At 45.2% G+C, this 13,000-nt stretch overlaps 1 protein-coding gene across 1 annotated transcript in view; it reads left to right on the forward strand.

Moving 5' to 3' along the window:
• TNN (tenascin N) overlaps window positions 1-13,000 on the forward strand; it is a 72,416-nt gene that overhangs the window by 34,396 nt on the left and 25,020 nt on the right. Inside the window, exons 8-12 of the mRNA XM_018060625.1 lie at window positions 2,476-2,739; window positions 3,384-3,647; window positions 6,656-6,919; window positions 8,650-8,913; window positions 10,701-10,964. Of these exons, the coding sequence (XP_017916114.1) occupies window positions 2,476-2,739; window positions 3,384-3,647; window positions 6,656-6,919; window positions 8,650-8,913; window positions 10,701-10,964 (1,320 nt within the window). The remainder of the gene's footprint in view (window positions 1-2,475; window positions 2,740-3,383; window positions 3,648-6,655; window positions 6,920-8,649; window positions 8,914-10,700; window positions 10,965-13,000) is intronic.

Raw genomic sequence — 13,000 nt, forward strand, 5'->3', positions numbered from 1 at the left:
GCAGTTGGCAGTAAGGGTGGTGAGATCTAGATTTGTTTAAAGTCAGGGTTAGAAAACCTTCTACAGAAGGCCAGAGAGTAAATATTTTCAGCTTTGGGGACCACACAGTTTCTGGTGGTCTACTCCACTCTGCCACTGACAGTATGTAAATGAACTGGCATGACTGTGTTCTTAAAACACTTGATTTATGTCATTAGGCAGTGGGTCAGATTTGGCCAATGGACTCACTGTAGATTACCAGATCCTGGGTTATATTACACGTGGCCTTCCATTTACCAGGATTTGGGGTGTTGTGAATAGAACATGTGGGTCAACCTTTCAAGAAAACATTTATTTATTTATTACTTATTTCTGACAGTGCTGGATCTTTGTTGCTGTGCACGGGTTTTCTCTAGTTGTGGTGAGTGGAGCTAGTGGGGCCACTCTAGTCGTGGTGTGTGGGCTTTTCGTTGAGGTGACCTGCCTGGTTCAGGAGCACAGGCTCTAGGCTCGTGGGCTCAAGTAGTTGTGGTGCACAGGCTTCGTCTCCCTGTAGCATGTGGGGTCTTCCCGGACCAAGGACTGAACCCATGTCTCCTGCATTGGCAGGTGGATTCTTAACCACTGGACCACCAGGGAAGTCCCTGGGTCAACCTTTTTAAGACAGTGAAAGCTGTAATAAAGAAGCGGTTTCCTTGCTCGCAGGTGAGGCCGGTGTGAATAAGTACCACAGTTTAGAGGAGCTACTGGTGCGGTACTGCCGGGGGTGTCAGGCACGGAGCCGGGCTCTGGGGGTGCAGAGGTAAAAGACATGGTTTGCGCTCATACCTTGTTCACAGTCCTCTGGGTAGAGAAGACAAGTGAGAAAGATAAAGTGCAGTGACTTATGTTGTATTAACATAACCCTGGAACTATAGGAATCTGAAAAAAGGTAGGGGTGAGAGGGCTCATGGCAGCCCACAAGCAGAAGGGACACCTGAAGAGTCTAGAAGGATGGGCGGCTGTTAGCAGTGGGAGCAGCGCGTGCAGAGAAGGACGGGGAGGCCTGGCGTGCTGCAATCCCTGGGGTCGCAAAGAGCGGGACACGACTGAGCAACTGAACAGCAAAGGTGTGGGAATATGACAGGCTGGTTTCCTGTCGTGGCTTAACATCAGCTTATCTTGGTAATGTTGTCTTTAGTGGTGTTTATGGTGGGTAGGTCTGTGAGAGGAGTGGAGTGTGGAAAGATGAGGCTGGGACAGAGAAGGCAGCTCCGAATCCCAGGATAAATTGTCCGTTCATGTCAGCTGTTGGTGGTACATTCTGAGCGCCTGTGCTCCTTCTGGCATGTTCTCCCTTGTCTGTGTATCCCACCGAGCTGGCCTGGCCACCCTGGCAAGTTATGGTGTACAGGTCTGAAATAAAGCTGTTCTCACAGAAAGCTCAGCCTTTCAAGGAGGTGGTTTTTGAAACAGGAGATGCTAATCATGCTAAAGGTATGCTAATCATTATACCTGATTTCTTAGATTTTTGACTTTTTTAAAGGTTTACATTTTGAGGAGAAAGTGATATTTCATACCTTAAGTCACACTTGTAATAGCAAAGAGCTCATATTTAAGATTTACTATGCAATATCTCATTTACCATTTATCATAAACAGAGGTAGGTACTGATATTTCCTTCTTTGTAGAGACAAAGAGACCAAGGCTTAAATTGTACAGTTTGTTCTAAGTTGGCAACCAGGAAATAGTGGAACCCAGGTTTCAACTCAGTTTAACTGCATAGAAACTCAGACAAGTAGGATTATTTTTATCCACCTAGACATCAAATAAATTAATTTTGAAAGTCTCCCAGCCCTCTGGCCTCAGACATAATGTTTTATATGGAAAGAACTGACAGCTTCTACTTATTGGATATTTTTCTTCCAAAAGAAAATATTAGATCTGATGCAAAGATTTATTGAAGTGTAACTGCTTTCCATGCTAAGGGTCGGGCATGACTGAGTGACTTCATTTTCACTTTTTACTTTCATGCATTGGAGAAGGAAATGGCAACCCACTCCAGTGTTCTTGCCTGGAGAATCCCAGGGACGAGGGAGCCTGGTGGGCTGCCATCTGTGGGGTCGCACAGAGTCGGACACGACTGAAGTGACTTAGCAGCAACTGCTTTCCAGTATAAGGAGTCAGGAACTAAAAGAGTACACTATGTAAATCCAGGGTAATGGACAAATGTGTTTATGAAGACGAATTCTTTTTATCCAAAGGCAACTTGTAGAGAAAAGTTTATAGACTTGAGACTCAATATAGGCTTTGTCTGTAAACCTTACTTTTCATTAAATGCAAATGGCTCATTCTTGGAATCTTCAGATCACTTGCTTAATTAAACCCTTAAGTTATCCCAACTATTGGCATATAACACACTCTGAAATTTGTTGAGGTCGTCATTTTGGTTGTTTGTGTGCTGGCCTTTCACAAATTAGTGAGTTGGCAAATGGTACACTTTTTCATCTCTTAAAGAAATTGACAGCCCCCAGAACCTAGTGACCCATCAGGTGACGGAGAATACGGCCACCGTCTCCTGGGACCCGGTACAGGCCGTCATCGACAGGTACCTGGTGCGCTACACCTCTGCTGACGGAGACACCAGGGAGGTTCCAGTGGGGAAGGAGCAGAGCAGCACCATCCTGACGGGCCTGAGGCCAGGTGTGGAGTACACGGTCCACGTGTGGGCTGAGAAGGGGAACCGGGAGAGCAGGAAGGCTGACACCAAGGCCCCGACAGGTAATAAGAGAAAGATGGTCAATGGGGATTGAAGTTTGAGGGTGTGGATTTGAGTGTGCATGGTAGCAAAAGATGTGTCTTGAGTTGAGAGACTTTGCAAAGAAGAGACTGAAAGCTCAAAGGAGACAGTGAGTTCTAGTGGTGATCTCATTGTGCTGCCCTTCCTGACAGTGACAGCTACTCATGGAGCCACTCAGCCAACTAGAAGAAAGCTGTGCAGTGGCTGTGTTTTTAGCAGACTCAGTCAAGATACTGATAGGATCTGGTCATTGCAATGATTATGATAGTACTTCTAGAATGATTGCTTGGGAAGTAGCCCCTGATAGAATGGTAAATTAGATACCCCAAAATCATGCCAGATACTTAATGGATTGTTTTGATGTGCCATAATATTGCTGAGAAGACATTGTTCCTCCCACATTTTAGGGAGTCGGAAGCTAAGGAAGTATGTCAGGTTTATAATGAGCAGTCCTTTGATGTGGAGAACAAGGGGTTACTTTCTCCCTTGACTCCCACTAGGGAATCTGGGATGGGAAAGCCATTGTCTTGTGCTAAGAGGGCTCTAGGAGATAAAAATCTCTGTGATGGGGTGATGGGTATCTCGTTGCTTCAAGGCTTAGTCTTTCCCAAATGTTTTCTTAAAGAAATCGACAGCCCCCAAAACCTGGTGACCGAGCAGGTGACAGAGAACACGGCCACCGTCTCCTGGGACCCAGTGCAGGCCGTCATCGACAGGTACCTGGTGCGCTACACCTCTGCTGACGGAGACACCAGGGAGGTTCCGGTGGGGAAGGAGCAGAGCAGCACCGTCCTGACGGGCCTGAGGCCGGGCGTGGAGTACACGGTCCACGTGTGGGCCCAGAAGGGGGACCGGGAGAGCAGGAAGGCCGACACCACGGCCCCGACAGGTAAGGGAGCACGTATTGCCACTGTCACTGCTAAGCTCATGGTCTGTCTAGGTCGGTTTTCCTTCTCTCATCTTAACAGAAAGAGAGGCTTAAGGACGAGCAGACTGGTATCCTCGCATAGGGAATTGTGTATCCCTTTCTTCCATGACATGGCTTCTCTTAGAATGTGTAGCTTGTCCTGTTTGGTTAAAGACCAAAGTTTAAGCTTTCAGCACTGACATTCCTGCTCACGCGCCCTTTGTTCTCAGTGCACCTGCTTTGTTGTTTACAGCTAAAGCCTTCCCCTTCATAAGGAATAAATATAAAGAACGCACAAGTAATGATCATACCGAGGGATGGGCTGATCCAAAACCAAATTTCTTCCTTCCTCACCAGTTTAAAGCCTTTCCACAGTGCTTATTTTTGTTTCTGCTCTTCGGATGAACATTTTTGGTAGAAATGATGGTGTTTTATTGGTTCAAAATAAGCAAATGTCTAAGTCACTTTAAGCCCCCAATATGTTTCATCTTGATAATTAAGATATCTACATCCAAGTAATTGTACATACTTTATTGAAAGTTAAACCTGCTCTTCTTCATCAGCTTGGGCCATTTGTGGGCGGACTGCCTGCCACGGAAGGGGTCGTGCTCGGCTTCTCTTCTATTTCTCCTCTGTTCTTCAAGCACTGTTCTTCCAGAGTGCTAGCTAGACTTTCTGACCCGTTAATGTTTAGTGTGTGGGAGTTAAGGGGTCAGCAGGAGGAGAGGTGAGAGATCTCACTTGATAGTAACAGTCACAGCTGGCTTGAGTCTGCCAGTGGTGCCCAACAAGGATTAAAACCAACTTTTCCTTCATGGAACACTTCCTTGGGTTCTTCAGAGACAGCTCATCTGTCCTCTTCCCTCAGCTTTCACTGGTGGGTGAAAGTGACCTGTGGGCACCTGTACCTCTCTTACTGGTCGCCCACTTCTCTTCCTCTGCTCACACATCTGGGGGTGCCCACCACTGCCCTTCTGGTGGGGTCTCTTCACCCCTCTGAGTGATTCCCTTCAATAGCTTCTAAAGTAACCCCAGGTGGGCTATCCTTGCCTTGGTCCACATCTGGTCCACGTGGAACACACATGCACCCTTTGTCCACGCAGCCAGATATATGTTTTCCGCCCCCCCCCCCACAATGCTGCAGCGTCTCCTTTCTCTGTGGCAAGGCAACCAGCAGTTTTCTCACGTCTCAGATATTTTTTGCACAGGTCAGACACCAGCCCATGGTGTTCCCTAAGCCCTGGTCATGTTTTCTCAACCTGGGCACTGTTGATAATTCTTTGTTGCAGGGTCTGTCTTGTGCACTGTAGCATGTTTAGCAGCATCACTGACCTCCACCCATTTGGGGCCAGGAGCCTCCCTATGCCATACTGAACTGAGATCACCCCTGGTTATAGAACTTTTGCTCCAGAGTATACCTGTGCAGGTCGGTAAGGGACCCTATTGCAACTGCTTACTCGAGGCTTGGCCCTCACCCATGGGACTCTCCGTGTAACTCTTTTCAAAGAAATCCACTCTTTAAGTCCCACCTCTTTGTGCTCTCCAACCTCATTCATAGTCTAGTTGATTGATCAATCAAAGGCCACAAAACTGTTGCACCCACCTTGGCTTTGGGCCCTCAGGTTGGAATGTATATACTGATTTTCTTGGGGTCAGGCCTAAGCTAAGATAAGAATGGTCTCACTTGAACATATGATGGTAAGTCTATGTTAAGACCTTGGGTAATGGCTTTTGCAATCAACTATAGGCATATCTCTAAAATATTGTGTTTGTTTCCACATTACTGCAATAAAGTGAACATCATAATGAAGAAAGTCACATGAATTTTTTGTTTGCCAGTGCCTATAAAAGTTACATTTACACTATGCTGTAGTCTATGAAATGTACAACAGCATAATGCCTAAAAAATGTATATACTTAATTAAAAATACTTTTTTGCTAAAAATGCTCATCATTATGTAAGCCTTCAGCAAACTGAGTACCATTGAAGATCACTCATCCCAGATCACCAAAACCAATATAATAAGAATGAAAAAGTTTGAAATATTATAAGCATTACCAAAATGTGTCACAAAGACATAGAGTGAGCAAATGCTGTTGGCAAATGCAAAATGGTGCCAATAACTTGCTGTGTGCAGGATTGCCATAGACTTTTGATTTGTGAAAAGTGTAATATCTATGATGTACAATAAAGAGAAGCACAATAAAACTAGGTATGCCCGTATTTGGAACAGAGAAGTGCTATTATTCTCTTGGTGAATACATTTTTGAATACATTATCTATGTGCAGTATGGAGAAATATAATCTTGCACATTTGTAAAATATCGACAAACTGCATCATTTAAAATAGCTTGTGGTCACTGGACATGCACTCTGTGCCAGAAACTGTTATAAAGGGCATGTTATTAAGTCCTATGCTACCCAACTCTACAGAATATGTACTCATTATCTCCCTATGCCTTTTTTCCCATAAACACTGATAACCATATTATAGCCAAGACCCCTTTCTACATGACATTTGTTGGTCTTGGTTTTCAGAGCTACCCTGGAGAGATGTACAATAACTATTGAACACCCCCGTTTTACAGATGCAGAGAAGTGAAGTGACTTGCCCAGGGTCACAAAGCAAGTTAATAACTTATGAGATTAGATGCATGCATGCACCAGTAGGGCTCAAAGGTACTTGAGTCCATCCAACCTGAAGGCAAGATTTACAGATTAAGAAACTGAGGCCCAGCCAGAGACAGCTGGGTTGTCCAGGGCCACGGCTCTCCTGACTCCGGGTCTACTACTCATTCCGCTGTTCTGTGCTTCCTCCTTGAAAATCCTCAAGTCTGGATGTATAAAGAGGTCTATGTCTGTGGAACAACTGAAACCTGACATATGAGATAGGAAAATTATGAGAACAGGAAACTACCCCACCCCAAGCAACGTAGCCACAAGATCTCACTCTGTGAATAGTGTTTATTGATCAGCATCTTCCTTTCAGACATTGACAGCCCCAAAAACCTGGTGACCGAGCAGGTGACAGAGAACACGGCCACCGTCTCCTGGGACCCGGTGCAGGCCGTCATCGACAGGTACCTGGTGCGCTACACCTCTGCTGACGGAGACACCAGGGAGGTTCCAGTGGGGAAGGAGCAGAGCAGCACCGTCCTGACGGGCCTGAGGCCGGGCGTGGAGTACACGGTCCACGTGTGGGCCCAGAAGGGGGACCAGGAGAGCAGGAAGGCCGACACCAAGGCCCCAACAGGTAAGGGAGCATTGCTCTTTAGAAATGGAAGCCCTGACATGCTAAAGTCAATGGCTGGTCAAGTTTTGTGTTCCTGAACTGACAGTGGCAGAATTGATGATTTCTGGAAGACAGGAGAGTAGACTTCTGCCAAACCACACACCATCCCTCACTTCCTTTTTACATATTACATCAAAATAAGGGGCTCACATTTGGCCTCATACTTTGATCTTGCAAAGATAAATGGTGATTGATTTTATCCATCCACTGTCTCTCCAACTGTGTATTTCTTTTGTGATCAATCATTAAATATTTCTTCTTGAAAGGAAAGAAATAAGCCACATGTTAGGATCTGTGAGGTAAGTACCTTAGGAAAATGACTTGCGCTGCAGTCTCTTCAGAACAAGGAAGTCTTACTGCTTTCTTAGTGGATAAATTCTGTTTTGATTACTGTGTACTCCATTCTGAGGATCCTAAGGTTGCACTTTTAAACAGTAATGGTTCATAATTTTTAAAGCTCTTTCATCTCTGTTTTTCATTTTTTAAGAACAGACTTATTGAGTTATAATTTACATACTATAAAGTCCACCTTTTTATAGTGTGTGTGATTCAGTGGCTTTTATTTACGCAGAATTGTGCAGCCATCACCACTGTCTAATTCAGAATATTTTCATCACTCCTAAAACAAACCCCAGACATTAGCAGTTGTTCCCCAGCACTGCTTCCTCCAGCCGTAGGAAGCTACATACTTCCTGTCTGTAGAGAGTTCCTTATTCTGGACATTTCATATAAATAGATTCATGGAATATGTGGCCCTTTGTGGCTGACTTCACTCACTAAGCATAATATTTTCAAGGTTCATCCATGTTGTAGCTTGTGTCCATACATTTTATTGCCGAATAATATTTCATTACATGGATCTAATTAATTTTGTTTATCCATTTGTCAGTTGATGAGCATTTGGGTTGTTTACACTTTGGAGCTATGGTGAATAATGATGCTGTGAGCATTTATGAATGAATTTTTGTGTGGGCATATGTTTTCAGTTCTTTTGGCTATATACCTAAGAGTGGAATTCCTGGGTCATATGGTAACTCTGTGCTTAACTGTTTGAGGAGCTGCCAAATTGTTTCCAGAGCAGTGGCACTATTTTACATTCCTACCAGCAATGAATGAGAATTATATTCTTCATTTCATCGGTACTCAGAGGAATTCATTGAGATGGGTAGAGCAGGAATCAATATCCCCATTTTACAGTTGAGAAACCTTAAATACAGAGATGTGAATGATTTCGACAAGTCACAAAGTTAGCTGATGATTCATGGAATATTCATGGAATATTATGGTACCTTAAAATCTATTTGGCAAGGCCCACATTTTACAAATGAGGGATGGAGACCCAGCCAGGGGAGGCAGAGTTGTGCAGGGCCGCTGCTGGCTGATGATCAAACTGGACCTAGAGCCCAGGTCTGCTGGCTGCAGCCTGCAGCTCCTTCTGGTGGTCCTCCACTCTGCCTCTCGGGCTGGGATTGGAATGGAGCTCTTCTGACTTTGGATCTGGTGCCCATTCTGCTGTCCCGTGCCGCCTCCTTGAGGATCCAAGATTCCAGCTGTGGTGAGAAGACCTATATCCATGAAACAACTAAAAATCCACATAGGAGACAGGAAAACCATAAGAATGGAGACTGCCTCACCCCAAGGAACATGGTCTCACTCTCTGGTGCTTGCTAATAGTGTACTTCACCTTTTAGACATCGACAGCCCCAAAAACCTGGTGACTGAGCAGGTGACAGAGAACACGGCCACCGTCTCCTGGGCCCCGGTGCAGGCCGTCATCGACAGGTACCTGGTGCGCTACACCTCTGCTGACGGAGACACCAGGGAGGTTCCAGTGGGGAAGGAGCAGAGCAGCACCGTCCTGACGGGCCTGAGGCCGGGCGTGGAGTACACGGTCCACGTGTGGGCCCAGAAGGGGGACCGAGAGAGCAGGAAGGCCGACACCAAGGCCCCGACAGGTGACACAGTACTGTTCTTTGGTAATGTAAGGCCTGTCATGCTAAGGCTATGCCTCATCTAGTTTTGGTTTCCTGAACTGAAAACTGGCAGAGCTGATGATTTATGGAAGAGCAGGATGGTGTTCCATTATAATGTACTGCATATTCCACCTCTCATTTCCCTTTAACTGGTTTCTTTACAAGTCAGGGCCACCTGGCAGCCTCCAAGCTACAGGTCTGCTGTGACTGATGGTCAGGTCCTGCCAGTGCTCCTTCCCAGTGTGTGAGCCTACTCTTCAGTATTGAGGCTCTCCTGTTGAGTTTGTGATTGGAAACAGAAAATGAAAATCAAATGCCATGAATATTAATTGTAATGTGTTCAAAACTCAGCTTCAAAAAGTAGACTTTACATCTACCAAAGTGAGTAGTTGTATATGGTTTGCGTTACTCTAATGAGTTATTTGAGGATAAGGATAATTTCTATGTTATGTTCTGGCTTCCCTGGTGGCTCAGTGGTAAAGAATCTACCTGCAATACAGGAGCTGCAGGTTTGACCCCTGGGTCAGGAAGACCCCCTGGAGGATGGCAAGGCAACCCACTCCAGTATTCTTGCCTGGAGGATCCCATGGACAGAGGGGCCTGGCGGGCTACAGTCCATGGGGTCACAAAGAGTCAGACATGGCTGAAGTGACTTAGCACACACACGCATGTGCATGGGTTTATGTCTGAACTGTCTATAGTTGATTTATAATATTGCATTATTTTCAGGTGTAACTTCTAGGTTATATTCTCACCTTATTGTGAAAGAGATGTATGATTATATTTCTGTATCGTGATTTAGCCAGCAAACCAGCATTACAAGTTAATCTATGATCTGCTAAAGCATATTAAAACTAGATTTTAATTTTGCTGATTCATTTAACAACATATATTGAGAATTTTCCATGGGCCCTACTCCTTCCTAGGCAATGGGAACCCCAAGGGGAGTAGAATATAGCCCTCTTCCTCTGGGAGCTTATATTGGCATCTGGCTGGTAGAATCATCTTGTATGAACTGAGAGGTCTTTGTTGACATGATGCTGGAAACAAAATTTTTAGCTAATGTGGTGTTGGAGAAGACTCTTGAGAGTCCCTTGGACTGCAAGGAGATCCAACCAGTCCATACTAAAGATCAGTCCTGGGTGTTCATTGGAAGGACTGATGTTGAAGCTGAAACGCCAATACTTGGGCCACCTGATGCTAAGAGCTGACTCATTTGGAAAGACCCTGATGCTGGGAAGGATTGAGGGCAGGAGGAGAAGGGGATGACAGAGGATGAGATGGTTGGATGGCATCACCGATTCAATGGACATGGGTTTGGGTAAACTCCGGGAATTGGTGATAGACAGGGAGGCCTGGTGTGCTGTGGTTCATGGGGTCGCAGAGTCAGACATGACTGAATGACTGAACTGAACTGCACTGAGCAGAGACCATGTCTTCTTCAACTGAACCCTGCAAACTGTCTAGTCCCATTCCTTGTATATAGTGTGCATTTGACATATGCTTAATGAATGAATAAAGAGATTTGTCTTGCTTAAAGTCTTGGTAGAGGTAATAGTATAGACGCTCAGACTTTGGTCTACTGTATGTTCTCCTTGAGGAGTCAAAGTCTTTATGGGGAGAGAAGACGTACGTCCATGATGCAGTTAGAGCATGCAGGATGGAAATCCCACGAAACATGAAAGGGTGTCACTCCCAGCAAGGTGGCTGTGATTTTCTCCACTCTGTGGCCTATTAATAATGCTTATTGATTGTTGTTGTCTTTTCAGACATTGACAGCCCCCAAAACCTGGTGACCAAGCAGGTGACGGAGAACACGGCCACTGTCTCCTGGGCCCCGGTGCAGGCCGTCATCGACAGGTACCTGGTGCGCTACACCTCTGCTGACGGAGACACCAGGGAGGTTCCAGTGGGGAAGGAGCAGAGCAGCACCGTCCTGACGGGCCTGAGGCCGGGCGTGGAGTACACGGTCCACGTGTGGGCCCAGAAGGGGGACCGGGAGAGCAGGAAGGCCGACACCACGGCCCTGACAGGTAACAGGAGGGACAAGAAAAGCAAACTAGGGTTTTTCACTCTGGGCCGATCTACTGCTGCTGAATTATGTCACTGCTCCTTTTGTGGCCCATGTCCTCAGGGACTGTGGATTATTTTAGGAGTTTACAGTAAAACAAAACAAAACAACAAACTCCATTCACCTAAAGAGAGAATGAAGCGTAATAATGGGCTCAGTACTGAGCAATACCATGAATGTCTTAAAACTGTCTTCCAAAGCCTGTGTTTTTAATGATGATGCTTCTTCAGCTATAGGAAATTATAGGGAATAAGATAGAGCCAATATAAAATTCTTAAAACCACTGCATTAAAGTACTGTTTTGTAGCAAGCTATTTGATTTTATTTTTTACTTAATAGGTGGTGTTTAGATTAAAGGAACAAGTGTAACTTTTGGCAGTTGATGTTCAGTGTTCATTTCAACATGCAGCTAAGTTTTAATGAACATTTTCTAAGTGCCAGGCCTGGGATATAGCAGTAACCAAAATAAATATGATTCCTACTATCTTGAAGCCCAGTGGGAAAGACAGACAGTCAACAAGCAAATGCATTTCTAACTATAAATTATAAGTTTTGTGAAGGGGATTAACATGGTATATGTGTAGAGAATAACAGGGCAGGGATGAAATGGGGGAGTAGTAGATAACACGGGAAGCTCAAGCTGGTACTCTGTGACAACCTAGAGGGGTGGGATGGGATGGGAAGAGGAAGGGAGGTTCAAGAGGGAGGGAACATATGTATACCTATGGCTGATTCATGTTGATGTACTGCAGAAAACAACACAACATTGCAAAGCAATTATCCTCCAAATAAAAATAAATTAAAAAAAAAGATGCACATCGACAGAAACACCCAAATAACAGTGGCTCAAACAAGAAAGAAATTTATTTCTCTCTTGTGAAATGGTCAGAGCGTAAAGTGCCAAGGCTGATCTGATAGCTCCATGGTTCAGGAGACCCAGGCTCCTTCCATACTGTTGCTCAGCCATTCCTAGGGAGTTTTCCCAGAAAAGCCCAAATGAACTTCTTGGCCAATCCAATACATGGTCATCACCCATCCTCACTCCAGCCAGTGGAAAGAGGTATGGGAAAGGGAAGAGATGCCTGCTCTGCACATGTCACTCCTCACATTCCCCCGGCTAGACTGAAGACACAGTGTCCCTCACCACAAGCGGAATGGGAAATGGAGTCTTTAGCTTGATGGCCATGTGTCCAGCTTACAGTTCTGTTATACTGTCCCATCCAATACAGTGGCCACTAGCAACATGTGGCTATTTAAATTTTAATTAATTAACAGTAATTTAAAAATTACTTTCTCCTTGAAAGAAAAGCTATGACCAACCTAGACAGCATATTCAAAAGCAGAGACATTACTTCACTGACAAAGGTCCATCTAGTCAAAGCTATGGTTTCTCCAGTAGTCATGTATGGATGTGAGAGTTGAACCATAAAGAAAGCTGAGCGCTGAAGAATTGATGCTTTTGAACTGTGGTGTTGGAGAAGACTCTTGAGAGTCCCTTGGACTGCAAAGAGATCAAACCAGTCAATCCTAAAGGAAGTCAGTCCTGAATATTCATTGGAAGGACTGATGTTGAAGCTGAATCTCCAATACTTTGGCCACCTGATGCGAAGAACTGACTCGTTGGAAAAGGTCCTGATGCTGAAGATTGAAGGCAGGAGGAGAAGGGGATGACAGAGGATGAGATGGTTGGATGGCATCACTGACTCAATGGACATGAGTTTGAGCAAGCTCCAGGGGTTGGTGATGGACAGGGAAGGCTGGCGTGCTGCAGTCCATGGGGTCGCAAAGAGTCGGACATGACTGAGGAATTGAACTGAACTGAACTGAATTTGAAAATGATTTCCTCAGTTGCACTAGCCACATTTCCAATGGTCAGTAGCCATGTGTGACTAACATAGATTCTACACTATCCCCATCATTGCAGAGAGATCTCTTGGACAGCGTGCTTGTAGAGGAAGGGCAGAAGGGGGTTGGGGAAAACTAGCCATCTTGGGCAGA

Source organism: Capra hircus, chromosome 16 (genome assembly GCF_001704415.2).
Source record: "Capra hircus breed San Clemente chromosome 16, ASM170441v1, whole genome shotgun sequence".
In the NCBI taxonomy this organism is placed as follows: domain Eukaryota; kingdom Metazoa; phylum Chordata; class Mammalia; order Artiodactyla; family Bovidae; genus Capra; species Capra hircus.